The sequence below is a fragment of the Diabrotica virgifera genome, chromosome 9, assembly GCF_917563875.1.
Source record: "Diabrotica virgifera virgifera chromosome 9, PGI_DIABVI_V3a".
Taxonomy (NCBI): Eukaryota; Metazoa; Arthropoda; class Insecta; order Coleoptera; family Chrysomelidae; genus Diabrotica; species Diabrotica virgifera.
Window position 1 is genome coordinate 28,384,474 of NC_065451.1, and position 23,631 is coordinate 28,408,104.

General features: G+C 32.2%; 1 protein-coding gene across 1 annotated transcript in view; it reads right to left on the reverse strand.

Annotated features, from left to right (window-relative positions):
- The window catches only part of LOC114341160 (zinc finger protein 420-like), a 60,725-nt gene that overhangs the window by 25,503 nt on the left and 11,591 nt on the right, over positions 1 to 23,631 (reverse strand). The window contains exon 2 of the mRNA XM_050660067.1: positions 15,989 to 16,846. Coding sequence (XP_050516024.1) covers positions 15,989 to 16,846 — 858 coding nt within the window. The remainder of the gene's footprint in view (positions 1 to 15,988; positions 16,847 to 23,631) is intronic.

A 23,631-nucleotide genomic window follows, 5' to 3' on the forward strand; every position in this document is an offset into this window, starting at 1 on the left:
ATTATGTACTTTAACGTAAGATTATAACTTAATTCTTGTTTTCTATTTCTAAAGTTTTTATTTATTTACATTGAATATTAATTTGTTTTGTTGTATAATCCACTTCCGCAAAAATTGTGTGATGTATTTGATTTAAAATGAATTCAAGAATTTTTTGTAATTGGGCAACAATGTCAACTTAGATCTCTAACGTAGATAATGACGTGCAACGGTAAGTAAATTAGACGGACTGTAGGTACTATAAAAACAATCTAAACAAGCTGATTTGATGAGTCTGTAATTCCCGTCTATGAATATTGTATTATACGAAATTGATGATTTTTAGACAGTAATTTATATTAAAAAAAAAAAACACTTAATTTATATTCTTTTATTTGCACCCACTTTCAATTCATGTATATCATGTTTACATCAAATATACAATACCTAGTTAAAAATAAAAGTAAAATCTTTTGACCGAATAAAAGTAACGAAAAAGTACTTTTGACCGATCCCCGTATAACATGTTCCATCTCGACAGTAAGATATTTACAAAAATATCTGGATGAATACAATCTCCTGAATGTTCGGTAGCGAAGGTCGTTAAGAAATAGAGCTGGGCGGATTCGTTTTCCTGTAATTTTCTGGAATAACGTGTTTGGTATAAATCACGCGCGATTTTATAAATTAAATTAGCTATATGTAGAAAGAATTCCGAACTGTAAACTATTAAATAAATGGTCGTATATAAATCGAACTGAGTTTTATTTCAACAGCAATATCGCTGTAATTTAGTACTGTGTCCCGTTTCACTAGTGTGTGTTTCCACATGTGCTGGTTAACTAGAATTGTGTAAATACTGTTTGGAGCGTATTTTGCATTTGAAAGGTTTTTCAACAGTATGCACCTTCATATGTGCTTTTACACTAGAATTATGTGAAAACGATTTATTGCATAGTTTGCATTGGAAAGGTTTTTCACCAGTATGCACTCTCATATGTACTATTAAACTACCCTTTTGTGAAAATTGCTTGGTGCAAATTCCACATTCAAATGTTTCACATACCTGTGTTTCACCAGTATGCACTCTTATATGTCTTTGTAAAGTAAAACTATGTGAAAACTGTTTGCTGCATATGTTACAGGTAAAAGGCTTTTCATGACGGTGCAATGTCATAATACGTCTTTTTAAATCCGGCTTTCTTGAAAAATGTTTGGCGCATATTTTAGACTCAAATGGTTTTTCACCAGTATGCACTCTCATATGTATAGTTAAATTTGAGTTTGCTGAAAACTGTTTTGTGCAAATTTCACATCTAAATTTTTTTTCTTCGGGGTGCAATCTCAAATGTCTTTTTAAAGTAGAACTTCTTGTTAATTGTTCAGTTTTCATATCCGTAGTAGCAGTTAAGTTTTTGTCCAAATTATTTCCAGTATAGTTTAATAGATTGCTTGCATCATTTTGGATGTTGTCACAAGAGCCACCTAAAATAATAATTAGCTGTTAAATCAGTTTAATATAACGATAAGAAAATTAATAAAGCATGATTCCTTAAGTCAAATTTGAGCTGGATAAGAAAAGGCTTCTTCTTATTCTTTCTTCACTTTTGGCGTGCATACTAGTGCATTTGCCAGCACATTTCTTAGCATTGCATTTGGTCTTGCTCATGGCAATATGCAATACTGTTTCTATGAATTTAATGGTATTGGTGAATGTCAGTAAAACACAGATAACACAATAACTATAACACAACAAAGGAGTTTAGACAGCAATTTAACAGAAAAGTTATAACTTTGGGTTAGCTTCTTTTAGTTCTTCTTTTATTTATATGTTCATCTTGTTGATGCTTAATAATTTATTTAAAACTTCTATTTGTTTTTTGTTAATATTTTGTAATATTACTTTGATATTAGAAGTGTCAGATGCTCCTGTAGCTTGTAGCTCTTTATGTATATCTCATAAATTTACTTTATTAATTGGACAATGAAGAAAAACGTGGTCTAGATCTTCTTCCTGTCCACACTCACAGTATGGATGTGTTTTAATGTTGATTCGATGTAAATGAGTTCCAAATATACCATGTCCTGTTCTCATTTTTATTATGTTCGTTAAGTGTCTTCTATCAATATATGGAAACTTTTTAAACCATGGTGTATCCGGGAATGATTTTTGCATTTCTCCATACCATTTCCCTTTTAATTGAATGTAGTTCTTCCAGAAATTGTTATGTTTTTCTTTGATTCTGGTTTTCAATTTTGGGAGTATGTCATTATAATTTATTTTTATATTAGCAGGGATTTTGAGACTACTTCCAATTTTTGCTAGTTTATCAACATATTAATTTTCCTCAATGCCGCTATGTCCTGGGATCCAAGATAATTTGAATTTATTGCCACTATTGTTGGATTCCACTATTAATCTTCTGGTTAATAATGTGACATTATCTGTTTTAGCACTTAATCCAATTTGTTTCAACTTATATATTGCACTCATAGAATCACTAAAGAGAATACCTTTTGAAATATTTGAATTTGAAGAAAATATTCAAATATTTGAAGAAAAGGCTTTTGTTTATGAAAATTTAATTATCTAGGTTGATATCCAAGGCCCATTTTGATGATTTATTACTAACCAGCCAATTTTTCGTGTCTTACTTCATTTTGACAAGACACCCAACTTTTGTCCTTACAACAATAATTGTAAATTAGAGCTGGATGGTCAGATAATAGAACTAGTCATGGAATTTAAATATCTAGGCATTACACTGACTGGCTACGGAAAGCTCGAAACAAAAGTGGAAGATCAAGTGAACAAAGCAACAGTGCCACAAGTTGCCTTAATGGAACAATATGGAATTTACTATTCTAATTGGGAAATAAGCCACAATTTAACTTAAAAAATGATTCTAATGAAGTTTCGACGTCCGAAGTGGAAGCTTAAGTGGAAGAAGGTTTACCGAATTTCAAAGTGGTCGCATGTCGTTTAATAAGTCACTCCTAGATGTCCCAAAAATAGTTACCACAGAGGATAATGTGGAAGAAATCCACGACCGTCGACTGAAGGTTCGCGAGATGGCTGAGACAGTAGGTAATAATAATAATAATAATAATAATAATAATAATAAAAAGACTGTTTGCACTCTAATGGCACATAAAACAACATAATGCTATTCTACATCCCATATATATATATATATATATATATATATATATATATATATATATATATATATATATATATATATATATATATATATATATATATATATATATATATATATATATATATATATATATATATATATATATATATATAAATAAATAAGCAAAATCATTGGCTAATGCTCGTAAAGTGAATGCGAATTTAGTTGGAAATGTATAAAATGATGAAGGGTCATCATTCCATACATTTCTGTGCAACTATATACACCGGTGTTTCGGCCTATTTGGGCTTCGTCAGTATAGTGTAGCAAGTTAAAAAAGTTGTTTGTTAACTTGTAAAAGGATTACTACAGGAGCAAGGTTACCAATTTTGGTCAGGTTGTTAGAAGACCCGCAGTCGCAAGGCTACAACTAACATTGCCAAGGAGGTAAAGCTACCTGAGGAAATGAAAAGCCATAACATTATTAAATAAAATGATGTTGGATAATCGAGTACAAATATAAAAATAAATAAGCAAAATCATTGGCTAATACTCGTAAAGTGAATGCGAATTTAATTGGAAATATATAAAATGATGAAGGGTCATCATTCCATACATTTCTGTGCAACTATATACACCGGTGTTTCGGCCTATTTGGGCTTCGTCAGTATAGTGTAGCAAGTTAAAAAAGTTGTTTGTTAACTTGTAAAAGGATTACTACAGGAGCAAGGTTACCAATTTTGGTCAGGTTGTTAGAAGACCCGCAGTAATAAGTAATCCTTTTACAAGTTAACAAACAACTTTTTTAACTTGCTAGACTATACTGACGAAGCCCAAATAGGCCGAAACACCGGTGTATATAGTTGCACAGAAATGTATGGAATGATGACCCTTCATCATTTTATATATTTCCAACTAAATTCGCATTCACTTTACGAGTATTAGCCAATGATTTTGCTTATTTATTTTTATATTTGTACTCGATATTATCCAACATCATTATATATATATATATATATATTGATGTGATCTTGATTATTGATATGAGATAATATTCTTATTTGTCATTTAATTTAATCAATGCATTAATAATAATTTAATTAATTAACCAGATCACATATCAATATGTTTTCAATCTCAGGGCGAATTATAAAATTAATTACTTACTTACGTGGCTTCTCAGTATTTCTCAATGGTTCCTAATCGGGATAGGAAAGAAAAGAGTAAAATAATACACACATATGGGTTACAATTATAATCAAAATATTGTTTATTTTATTTAAATGGCAATCACTGCTTAATATGTGCTAGATCTTATTATTCTTAAACATAACATTTACAAATGGGAATCTTATTTCCTTTTGGTTTCCAATTGAAAGTTTTTATTAACATTTAACTATTAGGATTTATTAGCAACAATTCTATTTAAGTTTGATGAAGCTTTTCTGATATTATTGATTATGTTCTTCAATTTATAATGTGGTATTTAATACGAAAAACCCATACATTCATGTCCAAACAAATGAGACTGACCTTTTTCTGGTGAACTGAGGATGTCTTCACACAAGACCCGTTTCCTGCTATCCTTGGCTGCGATCAAAACCTCGTCCTGGCTTTCAGTAATGTTCTCCTTTGAAGATTAGCTCGTATAGCTCTCGTTCCTGCTTCTGTCGTGATGCTGTGTTCTACCTTTTTCGAAACTGCAATCAGCTACCGGGACACTCTTGGCTCAAGGAGGTTCTTTACTCTCAACCTGGCCTACCTCTCGTTCAACGATAGATCTCCACACTCACGGAACTACACCGGCTTTCTCACTCTCCGTACACTACCGTCTACTACTGGACTTCACTTCTCGACAGCTCAAAACATTCTGATCTCCATTTTCAGTCATTCACCTACTTCTAAATATCCCTTCCAGATTCACAAATCAACCTTCCACCACCAACTCTCATTCGCAGTATTCCTCAAAAACCAATTTTTAATCTTTCTAAATATGCTTAATGGATTTCAAAAAAATATAGTTAATTCCCATTCTAAAATTACTTTCTACTATTTACAAAATTTAATGACCTATTATCTACTTCAACTGAGTCTTAGTTAGCATAGGCTAATGATCGAACCTTCCGCGAACAACGATAATGACCTATTATCTCTTTCAACTGAGTCTTATTTAGCATAGGCTAATGATCGAACCTTCCGCGAACAACGATAATGGTACGCGCCATTCACTTTGTTTATTCTCGGCGCATTGTCCCGAGTTCCGTAAGCTTTTTCTAATCACTTCTTAAAATTAAATATAACAATTTGTTGTATACAGGTTGTTCTAAATTTATATGCCCGTGGTTGAGAAAATTGAAAATATTTTATATTAAATTGAATTCTGTTTATAATTATCAAAATTTAATTTTCATATCAAATAGAAATATAACAATATATATATATACAATATATCAAGTGAGTGAGAAGAAGTGTCACTGTAATTGAGGTTATCAGTCAAGGAGAAATAAAAAATGAAAAAACTATTTCAATCTTTTAATAGAAGACGTTTCGTGCAGTCTTCCTGCACTTCATCAGTTCTACTGATTGTGAAGTTACATATAAGATGTACACAACATTCCATGCAAAGACTGTCATTTGAAATATGTTGGACAAACAAAAAGAACCCTTAAAGGAAGGGTAGTTTCACACAGAAGCGATATCAGATGCAACAAGCATTCTTGTGCCCTCAGCACACATTCCATCACACTTAATCATCAGATTGATTTTGATAACATCAAAACCTTAGTCACAGAACCTAATTTCTATAAAAGATCTTTCCAAGAAATGGCCCACATTCTAAGGGAACAAAACTCTATGAACAAACGTACTGATATTGACAATCTTAACATCATTTATCACTCCTTGCTTATAAACAATCCTTAAATTCATTCAGTTGTTAAATTTCAAATTTATTTTCCACACAAATCCGATCAACACATGGCCTAATTTCATTTGTTTTTACCTTCATCCAAAAAGTTTCCAACCTACAAACCACCAATGCTTGGTAGCAACATAAAAGTTTTAAATCTCATTTCCACCCAGCTCCTGTCTGATAACATGGCTTAACACTCCAGCTTTAGTGACTTTTTTCCAACACTCATGAGGCAAGTAAATCAGTCTTTTGTAATTAATTTTTAACTAATCCACACCTATTTCTAGGTTCCTGGATTTCAAATTTATTATTAACAACCAATAAATCTATGGCATTTTTTCGATTAAAGAGAAATTGATATAATTCAGGGTGCATCGTCAACCTGTAAACCGGGTTTTCGTTTGAAAGCTTTTTTGTGACACTATACATTGCTGCCGTTGTCACGGCGATCGTATATCTTTATTTCTGTTTATCTTTTGTGTGTCACAGGGAGGTTTTTGGATGAAAATCTAGGTTTACAATAATTTACATTAATTTGGTTAAGATTTTCACATCCCCCTTTTTTTAAATCCATTTAATGACAGACACCGAACAGTTGGTTTTTTGCTTAGGTTTTTTGTGCGCTTTTTTTGGTTAGAATAAGAAATGGATTTAAAATAATTCTTTTGCCTCTAACAGAATATTTCTTCTCCTGGCCTCATGTTTCAAAACAAAATTTTATGTAACTGTTCAATAACCTTAGGATTTTAACCACTAAGGACCTTTGTGACATTTTTTGCGTTTATGTATTTTTAGCTTAAGAAATTTTATGTATTTTTTAGCTATTAAGTTTTTAACAACACAACCCATTGTGATGACATTGTTGTGTACATCTTATATGTAACTTCACAATCAGTAGAACTGATGAAGTGCAGGAAGACTGCACGAAACGTCTTCTATTAAAAGATTGAAATAGTTTTTTCATTTTTTATTTCTCCTTGACTGATAACCTCAATTACAGTGAGACTTCCTCTCACTCACTTGATGTATTGTTAATATTAAACAGTCGTACTCCTATATATATATATATATATATATATATATATATATATATATATATATATATATATATATATATAAAGTAGTTTGGTATTATTGACTGACAATATGTAGATACAAGTTTTTATTGAGGTTGCAGTCAGTGTAAGGGGCAGGATGAGAGAAACTCTTTGTTACAATCGAGCTTTCGCAAAATTTATTTGCTTCGTCAAGATTAGCTAAAATGAGTATATAATTATAAATACAATGAAATTAAAGATAAAAGAATTTTATACAATGTTTTTTATCTTTAATTTCATTGTATTTATAATTATATACTCATTTTAGCTAATCTTGACGAAGCAAATAAATTTTACGAAAGCTCGATTGTAACAAAGAGTTTCTCTCATCCTGCCCCTTACACTGACTGCAACCTCAATAAAAACTTGTATCTATATATATATATATATATATATATATATATATATATATATATATAAATGAATAATTTATATATATATATATATATATATATATATATATATATATCAATCGGTTTTAAAACGTCTTGCGACGTTGTCCGATGCGCTTAATTTCCATGACACTCTATCATCCCATTGGCCCTCTCTAAGATGTCTTGCGCTCATCGCCTTCGTTACTCCATCTCTCCAAGATTTCTTGGGTCTTCCTCTCTTTCTACGGTTTGGTGGTACCCATTGCATAATTTTTACTCTTATTATATTTTCGTCTATTGCTTCAAAGTCAGTGATTTTATGTTTATGTTTTTTGTGTATTAGAACGGATACTCCTCTTTTCGCTCTCTCGTGTTTTGACACTCCGCTGAATATATGTACATAATTGTTTATTTTTTCTATACCTATTCCTTTCTTCTTTTTTTCGGTTAAGACAACTATATCCATATCTAGTTTTTAATTTCTTCAGTTATTTCTTCCATCTTTCCGCTGATACTCTGCACATTCCAGGTGCCAATGTTCATAATCCTTTTCCGTCGCCGAAGTCGTTTATTATTTAACCCGTCCGAGATTCCGAGGCAATCTTTAGGCTTTTTGGTATTTTTCTAATTTTTACAAGTGACAGGGAACCGGCCTGACGTCTTAATCCCCTACCTGGAGGACCGGGTAATTTGTAATCAAGGTTTTCTTCCTTTAGATTGGTTGTCTTACAGGACTAAAGAGCCCAATCTGCTCCTTTTTTTTCGCCGTCGATGTTTCTTCGCCAACCAGAATCCACAACTGCCCATTTTAGATCAGACTCTGCAGTGGTATGTCGAAAAAACAGGCCTGCCACTTCCGCCATTGACGCCGAACCGAAGATCCTCTTCTACGCCATCTCCGCCGTTGTGGTCTTCACCCGTATCCCTGGGCAGGGGTCCGCGTTATACCCCACAGAACTGGGTCCCTACCTGAACTTCGCCACCTGTTCACTCCGGCCTACTGAAGTGAGAGGTGCCCACCCCCGCGACATGGACGTGCCAGGTAGGAATTACCCATGTGAGTGTTAGAGAAGGTGGCTCTAACTCTCCATGGGCCGAGTTAATGAACATGTGTGATCCCATGCTCAAAGGCCTATTCTACATCCCACCAGAATGAAAACAATGGGAACCTTCTCTGGTTACACCTCCGAGGCTTCTACAATTTGCAAGCCATACGGATGCTGAGACTAAGGAAGATGAGGGAATTCTACAATTTACAATTCACGCCCCATCTGCTCAGCGCGGTAAAGTTCCAACGAGAATGATTCCCTTCATACTCCACACAGAGTAAATGTAAATCAAAAATGAATAACCATTTTCAATTTCGTTGCAAAACGAAAACACAGCCGAACCATATTCTAGTCCAATCAGAGAGTACTGCAAGCACCCCTACCGGTTTCGAAACTTATTAGTCTCTCATCAGGAGGCACATATGCTGCTCTCCCTGATCCAACAAAGACAAACCCCAGCGTGCAGTCCCGGATTGCAACGAACGAAATGGCATAGATGCCCTAGCGGCAACTGCTAGTAAAAAGACTAAGTTTTCACTCTAATGGCACATAATGCTATTCTACATCCCACCAGAATGAAAACAATGGGAACCTTCTCTGGTTACACCTCCGAGGCTTCTACAATTTGCAAGCCATACGGATGCTGAGACAAGGCAAAATCAATAGCAAAAGTGGACCAGGAAGAAGACGCATTTCAGTCTACTCTAATCCGATTACAAAGAAAAGATCTGACAGTAGAATTGGTTGCCCGAAATCTGCAAAGCCTTTTAACGTTCTTGGAGTATTGCAAAATTTTCTCCATCTCAGACTATTCCTGAGGGTAAATTCTTAACAAGCCTGATCTGCCATCAAGTTCTTAGAAACAAGTCAAAGAAGAAAATGCTTGATGAGCTGTGCGGTGACGAAGATTTGAAAATTGCAGAAAATGTGGCCCAAGTATCCATGTTATAGGTTTTTGAGCAGATGATTAGGGAACTCAGGGAGAGGTTTACGAGTAAGAACAACATAAACAAGTTTAGATTTTTCAATTGAGAATGATGGGGCTGAGAGGGGGATCGGAAATGGGACGAAAAACTAATCTTTGTCCTCTTCTGAAAAATCTCTAATTTCCAACCCTGCTTGTTGGGCTCAATAAATCAATAATAAACTTTGGGCGGAGTAGCTGAAATTATGCACCAAAATTTTAAAGCAAAACTTAAATTTGACATTATATTCATTTGATAACGTCAAATTCTATACTATAACCCGTGATCGATATAATACCCACTTTCTGTCACTTGCTATTGCGTTTAGTAAATTTCTGGCTTATTTCGTATGCTTTAAATGATGACGCACGTGTAAAGACTCGCGGACTCAACTGTATATTCTGATGTTAAATCAAGAGACTGAATTTTCTATACCAAGTTTGGTGTACTTAGGTGAAATCTTCAATCATGTATTTCAGTGTTTGGACACATTTGAATGATTTCATTATGTATAAATATAGCCTTTTCAAAATCTACAAAAACTTTACTAGGATTAAACTCAATTTCGAGAGCTTTAAAAATTTCTGATTTTAACAAATAGAAAAGATTGTTTTAAGTTTTTGTTTTTTTTTTTGTTTGACAGTAAACAGTATAATAAATAAATATAATGCCCATTAATTGGCCCATGAATAGTGAATAATTGCAAATAATCTGTGGTACGGTAATTGTGCCATACATATAATATACGAGAGGGGCAAAATTATGGAATAAATTAATTTTCTCTAAAACGGACGATTTTGGAGAAAAACCCCGAAACAGGTCGATTTTTATTTTTAAATTACAATTTTTTGGCCTATATTTTCATAGTAACGTCATCTAACTGTGCGTGATCACGTAATCAATGATTTTTTTAAATGGGAATAGGGGTCGTGTGGTAGCTTATTTGAAAGGGTGTTATATTCTCTATTCAGTAATATAAACATTAACGTAATTATTGATTGATTGATGACGTCACTAATATGAAATATAGATATGCCAAAAAATTGTGATTTAAAAATAAAAATCGACGTGGTTCGGGGTTTTTTGTCCAAAATCGTCCATTTTAGAGAAAATGAATATATTCCATAATTTTGCCCCTCTCTGTATAAAATTCAATGTTGCTAAAAATCTTATATTTGTTTCACATTCACAACTAAATACAGTTATCTTACTTTTGACACAGTTTATAAAGAGAAAATTTTCCTCCTTGGTTGTTTTTTGATCACAGCTCTTCACAAATTCTTGAACCTCATCAATATTGGAAGGAAGTCGACCAGGCATCATTTTCGTCGATAATTATATATATTTTTTCTTATGTAACAGACATCAATCGTAGTAATTGTTTCAGACAAATTAGCTGCAAGCTCTTGGCGAATGATTTTTGGCGGTTTTTCAGTATATTCTCTTCGGCTTTACGTTTACAAGAGTTAGAAACAATTTTTCGATCTATTTTCTGCAGATCTGATTCATGATTATGTTGTAGGCTACTTCTAGTTATTGTAAAATTTGCCCCAATAGTATTCAATTTCGCACTAAAAGTTATTTTATTGCCTCCAGAACACTTCTTCACTTTCTAAAACTTTCACTTTATAAAAAATAAAATTTTCAAATACCGCGATTACTTTCTATTAAAAGTATTAAACATGCCATTTTTGTGAAAATTCCAATTATGACTAAAAATAAAATACTATAAAATTAATTATTTATTATTTTAGGTACCTACTGTAATTTTATAGTAGATAAATAATTTCCTTGAATGCCTTTTAGTAAAATCTACCTGAAACAACCATTTCAGTTTTGGTGAGGAAAATACCTGTCGGATTATGACATACCCTTCCAAACTCAGGTATAAGATTATTTTGGTGAGGAAATTACACCCGCTGTAAACTTTTAATAAATAAATTGTACTAAAAATTATCAATAATTTCTTTATTATTCGGTACATTAATAGTGTATAACAATGTAGTTACTGGAGACAATGTTACAATTTACTGACTACCACCAAATACTAGGTATAGACTAATAGGTACGTACAATTCTTGACATTTCCCATTAATTTTGTGGCAGCAAATAAAATACCGCCATCTAGTGGTATGAGTTGATAACCACAAACTATGCATTTAAAATAAAGTAATTTTTATAATTTTATACAATATTATATATTAGTTTTTATATAGATTAAATAAAAATACAAATTTAAATTTAAAATACAAATATTGTTACTTTTTAATTTACATAATATTTCCTTCTTACTATCGTTAATTCTATTTAGATACGCTTTTATTAAAACATTAAAATATTTACCTAAAAAAATTTTTTTGTGACAATTTGTACATACATTTTGGAGCAGAGGCGTAGCTACCAGGGAACTTGCACTAAAAAATTTTTTTGCATAAAATTGTTAATTTATGTTTAAAAATGTTATATTCAAAATATTACGTCTTAACAATGAATAGTGTACGTACAACATCTGATCAAAGTTCCGCGCCTAAAATTTCCGTTTCAAACAACTTCAAAAGCGCGAGCTTGGGTCTGACGTCACAGGCCACATTTATCGTTTTCGCCCGTTTGCTTTGAATGCAGTTTGCCATTGCCAGTTGTGCGTGTCGAATAACTGTGACGTTTGCTCGGTATTTATGATATTGTATTTAGTGTAGTTTAGTGTATTTAGTGTGTAATATACTTTATCAAAATGGAAAACAAATCTGCGCAATATAAGTATGTACTGTATAGTGCCTGGATGCATCAAAAAGTTCTTTTTTATGAAATTACTTTTGTCGTTTCTTGTGTTGAAAAAAGAAACAAGTAACTTAAAAATAAACAAAACTTAGTAATAAAAGTAAGAGTAACTAAAAACTATTGGTGATACTATAGTATGCGGTCTACAGTCATGTTTCTACTATAGCTTGTGGTCTACCGAGGGATGCTGTGTGAGTATACCCTATTCCACGAACATACGCCTGTTTTGGATTACTTCGACAACGAATATTTTACTGTGCAAAATAAGAAGAACGAAAGTAAATTGCAAATTACATTGTTGTTTATTGGAATAATTATTAGCGCCATTTACTTTCGTACTTCTTATGTTGTACAGTAAAATATTCGTTGTCGAAGTAATCCAAAACAGGCGTATGTTCGTGGAATGGCCCATATAAGCTGAGATGATAAAGATATTAACTTGTAAAATTACAATAATGATTCTTCTTATTTATGCGTATTATTAACTTTGTAAAGAAGGGTTTTGTTGGCTATCGGTACGTCTGCTAATCACCATAATCTTTTCTCAGAAGGCTTTGAACACAATAATGAAAGGCTCCAGTAGGTACTAATAAACATTACAATCAAATATAATAAACTTCATAAAAATTTAGTTTCTTTATTATTATGCAAATTACACCGTAATCTTTTCCAGGATATACGAAATCCTTCGATTAGAGTTAGGTAGATGAAACCCACGGGGAAAACCGTTTACTATAATACATATAATGGTACCAATTTCAGTTTGAAACTAAGCTCATTGGGGAACTACTTATAATATATAAGATGAACATAAATAATACGTAGGAATTTTCAATTAAAGACGATTAAAATGAACTGTTGTACTTAATCGCTTTCTTTTGAAAACCCCTCGTGAGTAATAATACTTATACGTTATAAACACATTAGTAATTTCTAAAGATTTATAAATTTCACTTGTAAAGTAAATAAACTGATTGTAGAACTATGCAAGAATACAAATAATAGCTGGTAATATCCATTTAAATACGATTAAAATGTAATACACCCGTAATACCTAATCGTAGACGTAGATGACTGTGCCCTCTGACGTCAGACCAATAGAAGGACGTTCAAGAGCCTCCTAAGATATTTGAATTTTATAGCATTTTCAAAGCGCCGTAATTAGCGTACGGGTTAAAAATATTTGTTTTTTTCGCATGCAAGCGTTTTAATATCATGTTACCTTATGTTTTTTAATATTATTTTAATATTTAAAAATTTATGCAAGTTCCCTATTATACGGGGCCCCCGACATTCAAGGGCCCCAGAGCGGCATGTCGAAATAAAATTCCATTCAAAAAATTGAACAAAATATTCTAAAATTACTTCACTATTAAAACGCTTTCAACGGTGTGTATTGTTTGAATATCGACATTTTCGTGAAATGGATTCTTTATCTATAATATAAACTATATTTATGTACAGGTATCTATTTTCTGCCTCTCGGCTTTCTATAACTACAGAGCTTTTTTGTTTTCAAGCTACTTTTTATTATCTATTCATCGTTGCTGTGTGTGAGACATTGTATAATGTATAATGCCAAATTGCAATATTTGTAATCGCTTTAACTTTGAATATTTGAAACATTGAAACACTGTGTATTGTTTGCTTATATGTTCGTGTAATCTGTTTTTATCTATAAGTTGTATTTAGGTATATATATGTATTTGCCGGTCGCTCGCCGTTAAAGTACAGAGCTTCTTTGTTTACGTTCATTTTCAATGTCCATTTACCCTTGGCTTGAAAAAACTGAATCTGTTTTAAAACAATGAGTCTCAACAATTCCAATCTATTTTTCGACTTGGTTTATTAGAGTTTATTAGGTTTATTATTATTATCTATATTTGGGTGTTATACGCAGAACTTGTTAGTTCCTAAGGTTGTATTATGGAATTTCCAATTTATTTAAATTTTGCAATATACAGGGTGTTTCATTAATAATTGGAAATAATTTAACTGTAGATTCCTGGGATCAAAATATTAATATTTAACCCAAATCACCTTGTCCGAAAATGCTTCTTAAAGGAGCTATAGAGCTCTTTGAAGAAGGCCTTGTAATTAGGTTTTTTTTAAATACCTCCAGAACGCTTCTATTTAGAGAAACGAAAACTGCTACGCCGATTTATATTCCAGATATTCGTCTCCATAAATTGGGAATTTCTAGTACCGGTCATAGGCGTCCGTTTTGGGTAGGGCAACGGTTATTTTATCGCATAACTTTGTTGTCTTTAACTTTTAAGCCTTTTTGACACTGGAGTATTAAATTGCAAGGTATTCTAGTAATAAAAGGTAGTCTTGATTTAAGCCGGTAGGATACACCGATTTCTAGAAATGTTGATTTGAAAATTTTGTGTTTTTAATTTGAGAATAATTTTCAAAAAAAAAAACTATGAAAACAAAAAAAAACGAAAACTGATACGTTTATTCCAAAGATGAATCGATTTTATCAATTGCGAATTTCTAGTACAGGTAATATGCGTCCGTTTTGGGTAGGTCAACGGTTATTTCATCGCATCATATTTTGTGTCTTCATTTTGAAGTATTTTTGACACTTTTGAGCCCAGGAATCTACAGTTAAAATATTTCCAATTATTATTTCATTATCTTTTATTTTGTAATAATATTGACAATTTATGTAATTTCAGTAAACTGTATTTGTTATTGTTCTTTTCCTAATCTTTGTAAGCTTTGTCCATAAAATTGAAAAATTTTCAGTGACTTTAAAAAATTTTTTTATTCTATTCTATACAAACGTTTTCGCTTCTTTTGTTGAACATTATGCCAATTCAGCACTATGCCAATCAGTGGTTGAAAAGGGCCCCGTGACAAACTTTGATATGGGGCCCCTGTGGGGCTAGCTACGCCACTGTTTTGGAGAGATTCTTGTAAGTAACATTTTAATTTTAATTTATATTTAACATTTTCACCACTCTCTTGTATACAATTTTATTAAAAATACCTTTTAAATATCATTAATTTTATCTGAAGCTCCCTTTAAAAGTATCTACACCTAAATTTCACACTATCAGATGTATTATTAAAACCCTTAGCCCTAATAATAGAAAATAAATTTTCAATGCAGTCTTGGGTTAGCCTCCTTGTAACAAAAAATTGCAGCTAAACACTCTCTTCGGGGTGAATGGGGGTAAAAGAATACACTTTTTAGGTAATTTTGTTGCCATCCTAGGTATTTGCTGAGAATCCATTTTACCGAACCCATTCTATAAGACATTTTGTGTAAAAATACAAACACAATTTAGAAAGATTAGCTAGTTATCCAAAAATTAACGAAATTAAATTTGTATGTTTACGTTGAGAAAACCTAGTTATCAACTCCAGCCGGTATAGGCGCTAGTATCAACGTGCTGCCAGTTTTCTGTCGGAATTATAGTCTATAGTATTTGCTACCGCTACGCAGTCATTTTTCCCGATTCGCAATATGTCTATGTTTTAAAAGGTGTGTCAAAACGGCATTGAATACATTCATGTGTGTGCTTTCATATGATTATTTAAATTAGAACTTTGTGAAAAGTGTTTGTTGCATATTCGGCATTTGAAAGGTTTTTCACCAGTATGCACTCTCATATGTGTTTTTAAAGTTTGTTTCATTGAAAACTGTTTGGTGCAAATTTCACATTCAAACGGTTTTTCACCAGTATGCACTTTCATATGATATTCTAAACCAGATCTTTGTGAAAACTGTTTGTTGCATATTTGGCATGTGAAAGGTTTTTCACCAGTATGCACTCTCATATGTGACTGTAAAGTAGAACTTTGTGAATACTTTTTAGCGCAAATTTCACAGGAAAAGGCTTTTTCACCACTGTGTACTACCATATGTGATTTTAAATGCCAACTTTCTGAAAACAGTTTGTTACATACTTCACATGCAAATGGTTTCTCACCGGTATGCACTCGCATATGTCTAGTTAAATGTGGGTTTGTTGAAAACTGTTTGGTGCATATTTTACATGTGAAAGGTTTTTCACCAGTATGCACACTCATATGTGATTGTAAAGATGAACTTTGTAAATACTGTTTAGCGCAAATGTCACAGGAAAAAGCTTTTTCACCGCTGTGTACTACCATATGTGATTTTAAATTGCAACTTTCTGAAAACTGTTTGTTACATATTTCACATGCAAAAGGTTTTTTACCAGTATGCACTTTGATATGTCTAGTTAAATTTGTGTTTGTTGAAAATTGTTTGGTGCATATTTTACAAGTGAAAGGTTTTTCACCAGTATGCACTATCATGTGTACAGTTAAATGTGTGTTTCTTGAAAACTGTTTGGTGCAAATTTCACATTTAAACGGTTTTTCCTCAGTGTGTATTCTCATGTGTACTTTTAAAGAAAGGCTTGTTGCTAAATGTTTGGAGCATATTTCACATTCAAATTGATTTTCTGGGATTTTCACATCCATGGTGGCAGTGAAATTTTGGTTCAAAGTATTTCCAGTATATTTTGATAGGTTACATTCATCATTTTGGATGTCTTCGCAAGAGACACCTAAAATAATAAATAACTGTCAAATCAGTATAATGTAGCGAAAAGCAAATAAATAAAGTATGATTTAGGAAAAGTCAAATTTAATGGACCTTTATCATATACGAGATGCGTGGGACTAGCTACCTCACCATCATACCTCATGCTACTTGAAACACCGCAAGGTGCCTTTTGCTCCACTTGGAGATAGACCAAGAGGCAGCGCTGAAAAATCTATTTGAATTTACTAAAGCTAGATTTTTCACAGTTGATTACTGTGAGTGTGTAGAGAAACACTGCGGTCGGTTAAGCGAAACGTAGAACAGGGGCTACTGAGAGGGTATCAAAGTTGCTTTCCTACGAAGGTAATTATTTCCATTTACTAAGGCTGAAAATCAGTATACACATTCTAAATTAAATATAAATAAAAGTTATTATAGTCGGTCGGCTGTATGACGGGACAGAGCCGGTCGGTCGGCCCCAATAGTCGATTGAGAAAATAAAGCATTTTGGCTCGCAATTTTTTCGTCCAGCATGTATTTACTTGAAACTGTTACAGAAGGTAGGGAATAGTCCAAGGATCATTTTATATATCATGCCGCTATCATACGCTAAAACCTTGGGGTGTTTGCCACCCCATCTCGGGGGTGGGAATTTTTTATTACATTTTAACCATGCAATTCCATGGAAAAGGTGATTCTAAGAAAAAAATATTTTTTACATTTTCTTCGCAAAACTAATATTTTTCGAGTTATTCGCGCTTGAAAATAATAGTTTTTCGACGAAAAAATCGACTTTTTTAGAGGGTTTTTTGAAAATACCTCGAAAAATATGCATTTAATCAAAAAAACTGTAGATATCGAAATTGTATCTTTTAGTAACACAAACCAAATTCTTTTCCTATAATATCTTTAAGACCAATACAAACCGAGATACGGCATGTTAAAGGTTAGCTTTTTTCGTCAAATGCATAATTTGAAATATTAAAAACCAAATAATGGGAAAAATTTGTATTTTTCGAGGAAAACTTAAATAATCTTTTTTACTTAAATAACCTTAAGTATACAATTAGATCTTTCAAAAAAAATAATAGAAAGTTTCTAGCATGAAAATTAAGCGACTTACAAAAAAATGTCGATACCTGCTTTTCTCTACGAAAAAATCAGTGAAAACAACCCCCTAACTACCTTCCTAATTCAAAATTGGTCTTCACCTTTCTTTAGTTCCTTTTATATTTATATTATCAATACACTTAAGGAGTTTGACCTATTTAAAATGCCTAATTTTGGAAAAATTGGAGTTTAAAGAAAAATTGATTTTTTGCAATTTGGTACTTTTCACCTTTTACTTCGAAATACCTCCGAAAATACTGAAGATTAGAAAAAAATTATAAACTACTAAATTGTAGCTTTTTAATGACTAAAATTACGCTGTGCATATATTTTCATTACAGTGAATAGTTAGCCAGATATAGCTGTTTAAAACCTCTATTTGCCAGAGCAAACACCCCCTTATTCGAGCCCTTAAACCCGACTCAATTAAAAACTAAGGCATCTTACGGAATTTAATTTACACAGTCTTATAGCCCTTTAAAAATCCTACAAAATCATTTTTGAGGGGTCTCATTACTGAGAGGGTATCAAAGTTGCTTTCCTACGAAGGTAATTAAATCCATTTACTAAGGCTGAAAATCAGTACACAGTGAGATATAATATTTTTCCAAAATTACGCATTTTAAAGGGTCAGACTCGAGTGTATCAATAATATAAATATAAAGGAACTACAGACAGGTGAATACCAATTTTGAATTAAGAAGGTAGTTAAGGGGTTGTTTTCAATGATTTTTTTCGTAGAGAAAAACAGGTACGGACATTTTTTTTGATTATAAGTCGCTTAATTTTCATGCTAGAAACTTTTTATTATTTTTTTGAAAGGTCTAATTGTATTCTTGAAAAAAGATTATTAAGTTTTTCTCGAAAAATTCAAAGTTTTCCCATTATTTGGCTTTGAATATTTCAAATTATACATTTGACGAAAAAAAAGCTAACATTTAACATGCCGTATCTCGGTTTGTATTGGTCTTAAAGATATTATTGGAAAAGAATTTGATTTGTATTACTAAAAGATACAATTTTGATTTCTACAGTTTTTTTTATTAAATGCATATTTTTCGAGGTATTCTCAAAAAACCCTCTAAAAAAGTCGATTTTTTCGTCGAAAAACTGTTATTTTCAAGCGCGAATAACTCGAAAAATTTTAGTTTTACGAAGAAAATGTAAAAATAATTTTTTTCTTAGAATCACTTTTTGCATCGAATTACATGGTTAAAATGTAATAAAAAATTCCCACCCCCCGAGATAAGGTGGCAACCACCCCCCAAGGTTTTAGCGTATGATAGCGTCATGATATAGAAAATGATACTTGGGCTATTCCCTACCTTCTGTGAAAGTTTCAAGTAAATCCATGCTGGACAAAAAAATTGCGAGCCAAAATGCTTCATTTCCTCAATCGACTATTGGGGCCGACCGACCGGCTCTGTCCCGTCATACAGCTGACCGACTATAATAACTTTTATTTATATTTAATTTAGAATGTGTGTACTGATTTTCAGCCTTAGTAAATGGAAATAATTACCTTCGTAGGAAAGCAACTTTTATACCCTCTCAGTAACCCCTGTTCTACGTTTCGCTTGACCGACCGCAGTATGTTTCTCTACACACTCACAGTAATCAACTGTGAAAACTCTAGCTTTAGTAAATTCAAATAGATTTTTCAGCGCTGCCTCTCCGTCTAGATTATGAATCATGTATCAATTTCGAAAAAAACTATTTTGGAATTTATTGTGGGACTTTTATGCTATATAAGATTCTGATTTTTTGTCTTAATAAATGAACTCTTAAAATTCGCAAAAACATTTTTTATATCAATTTTCAACATCTTATAAATTCAAACTGGCGAATTTCTTGTGACTGCTACAAAATTGTAGTATTAACCAATCTTCAACTATTTTTAATTGAAGGTGTTTCATTGGCAACATCGCACTTAAAACGAGTCACCAATAGTTCTCTTGTCAGCTTTGCAGTGGCGTACCAAAATAATATTTTAATTATTTATTATTTATATAAACAGGTAGGTAAGTAATTACGTTAAATCTAAGATCTATGTAATTATTAAATTATCATGTATGTTTTGACAGGTATTTTCTAGTTTTCTAACAAAATAAAGTAAATATTCTTCTGAATTTATTTCTTTGTGGCATCTTATGCAATTACGTACAGTATGATGCATGTTTGGAATAAATTCGTTATTTCGTAAGCCACCGACTTTAAGGAAAAGTCCTGAAACACGTCGATTTTTACTTTTAAATTATGATTTTTGAGACATATATCGTACTAGTGACGTCATCCATTTGGGCGTGATGACATGATCGATCATTTTTTTAAATGACAATAGGGGTCGTGTGATAGTTACTTGAAAGGTTATTCAATTCTCTATTCAGCAATATGACTGTCCAGACAACAACACAAAAATAGGTGTTCCGATATTTAATTCGTTATCGGGTAATATCGAACTAAATTGGTGAAAAATTGTAGTGAAAGTGGTATTTAACGGGTAAGGTAGACTCAGAATTATTATTGGTTGTAAAAGAAACTGTTCTACGACGAATAACGTGATTTTTTAACAGTGGGACCAGTGGGTAGAGGTTAGTTATCCGCAAGGTTGAATTGTAACTAACTTCTGGCGCTAGCTGTGCGAAGCTGTGTAGGCAACCAGTAATTCACACCGAACCCAGTGACGTGGGAACTAGTAAGTACAAATTGTGAGAGTACTTTCTAAAGATTAGGCATCCAGTATTACAGTAGCATTCGTTTTAAATTGAATTTAGCTTTATATTTTTATAAACTCCATTAATGTTGAAACTAATTATCAATAATTAAAAGAACGAAAGTTAACAAAAACTGTTAAAATTTGTAAATATTGGTAGACCTGTAGAGGTGGGAACGAATAATTTTAAAAGTTACAAAATAACTACAATAAGAATTGATATAATTAATTATTAAAAATAGAATAATAATTTTTTTTTAATTACTAAAAATACACAGAAATTGCTACACTGTGAGAAACGGCAATTTTTTAAAGGGTCGACCTAGATACCAGTTTCTATCGCGGTATACCTAATCAAAATGTATGATTCCGATGACTCAACTACAGCAGATGAATCAGGAAAAAGAAAAGCTACAGATATCTTGGATGCTTTTCAACAATCTAAAAAAACCACCAGATCTCCAAAGAAGATGACGGTTCCAACAAAGAAATGCTAACGCAAATTATGTCTATGTTAAAAAATCTTAAAGAGGACACAGAAGAAATAAGAAAACAACAAAAAGAACAAGATAAGAAAATGAAGGAGATTTTCGAGGAACTAAAAGAACTCAAAAAGAACAGATTGAAAATAAAAACGAAATATCAGCAATGAAGAATAATAATGAAAAAATGTTAAAAGAAATTAATAATTTGCAGAAAGAAATAATGAGTTGCAACGAGAGAATTCAATACCTTGAAAGCGACAAAAGAAGGAAAAATATAGTTATACAAGGCATCCCGATAACTACAAATAATCCAAAGGTATTAAGAGATTCAGTAAAAAATTTTATCGACAAGGAAATGGGTATAGAAGTAAAAATAAATGAAGCAAGGAAATTGGGAGATAAAATATACTTAGTCGAACTGGATAGCAAATACGAAAAGATGAAAATAATGAAAAACATACATAAACTCAAAGAACTGCCGAACCGCATATACATAAATGATGATCTAACAAAACGTGAAAGAGAAATACAATCCAAAATTAGAGCAACTGCTAAAGAAGAGAAGACCAAAGGGAAAATTGCTAAGGTGGGATATTAAAAGTTAATTTTGGATAATGAAGTATGGAAATGGAACAGAGAAAGAGAAAAGTTGGAAAGAGTAAATTATAACCGCTCAAAAAACTAATAAGCAATAACGGACAGAACAATACTATAAAGACGACACGGCAAAGAAAAAGGAGACAAGAGGGAAACGACGAAACAAAAAAGAAAACAATAAAATCAAACGAAGTAATACGTATGGCGACATGGAATATAAGAGGAAGTCACAAAGAAGGAAAATTAAAACAAATGGTACTTGAACTTAAAAGATACAGTTTTCAGATTGTCGCATTACAAGAAACAAAGCAATTAGGGCAATACAGTCAGGAAATAGAAGATTACTTATTCTTTAATAGTGGAGGGCAAAATAGAATGCTGGGTACAGGCTTTTTAATACATAAAAACTTTAGAGCATCAATTGTCGAATTCAGAGCAATATCCGATAGACTGAGTGTTCTTAGAGTAAAGGGAAAATTCCAAAAAATTTCATTTGTAAATATTCATGCACCTTCGGAAGAAAAAGAAATAGAGGTAAAGGAAGAGTTTTATAACCTACTGGACCAAGTATATGAAACCATCCCCAAATATGATCTCAAAATAGTCCTTGGAGATACCAATGCCAAAATAGGTAGAGAGGACATATTTAAGCCTACTATAGGAAAATACAGCTTGCATCCAACAACGAATCACAATGGACACATGCTCATCGACTTTGCAAGAGAAAAAAACCTTTTAATAAAAAGTACCTACTTCCAGAGAAAGGAAATACACAAGGGCACTTGGAGATCGCCGGACGGTCAAACGGTAAACCAAATAGACCATGTTTTAATAGAGAAGGATGTAGAAAAAAGCATAATGCATATACGTACATATAGAGGGCCAGATATAGATTCAGACCACTTTTTAGTGGGAATAAAAATGAAACAAATAATACCTATAAATAGAAACAGAAACAGAGAAAAACGCATGATGAACAAGCTAGTCAGGTTACAAACAGAAGAAGAAAAAAAGGTATACCAGTTGACACTTAACAAGAAACTGGAACTTATTACAGAAAATGACAATGTAGAACAAACATGGGACTTAATTAAAAATACTTTAAAAGCCGTAGCAGATGATACTGACAAGCCAATCAAGAAACAACAAAAGGCATGGTTCGACGATGAATGCAAACTAGAAATAGAGAAACGGAACAAGCTACGATTAGAAAGTCTAAGACTGAAATCAAAAACAGCGGAAACACTTTACATAGAGCAAAGAAGAAAAACCAGCGCAATTTTACGAAATAAAAAGAGAAAATTTTACGAAGATAAGTTGAAAGACATTGAAGAGAATTACAAAAATAATCTTATTAGAAATTTATATCAAGGCATTAAAAATCAAAAAAGAGAATATAAACCACAGCCCATTTATTACAAAGATAAAGAAGGAAAAATGATATTTGATGACCAAGAAATATTAAAACGATGGAAACAATATTTTGATGAATTGTTAAACGGGGAGTACACAAATAATCACAATGAAGAAGACACAGATCATGGAAATGAAGAACACATAAATCACGATAATGAAGGATACACAGACGCCATAATGAGTATGCAAAGAGACAGTACGGAAGATATAGCACCATCCCTAAATGAAGTTGAAATTATTATTAAGAATCTAAAAAACTATAAATGTCCTGGAAGTGATTCTATAACAGCGGAAATGTTAAAATATGGAGGAGCGCAGCTGACAGACAAAATACACAAATTACTAAAAAACATATGGGAAAAGGAAGAACTACCAATGGAGTGGAAGCAAGCAGTGATATGTCCTCTTTATAAAAAGGGGGACAAAGCAGAATGTCAAAATTATAGGGGCGTGGCACTATTAAATGTAATATATAAGATATTAGCA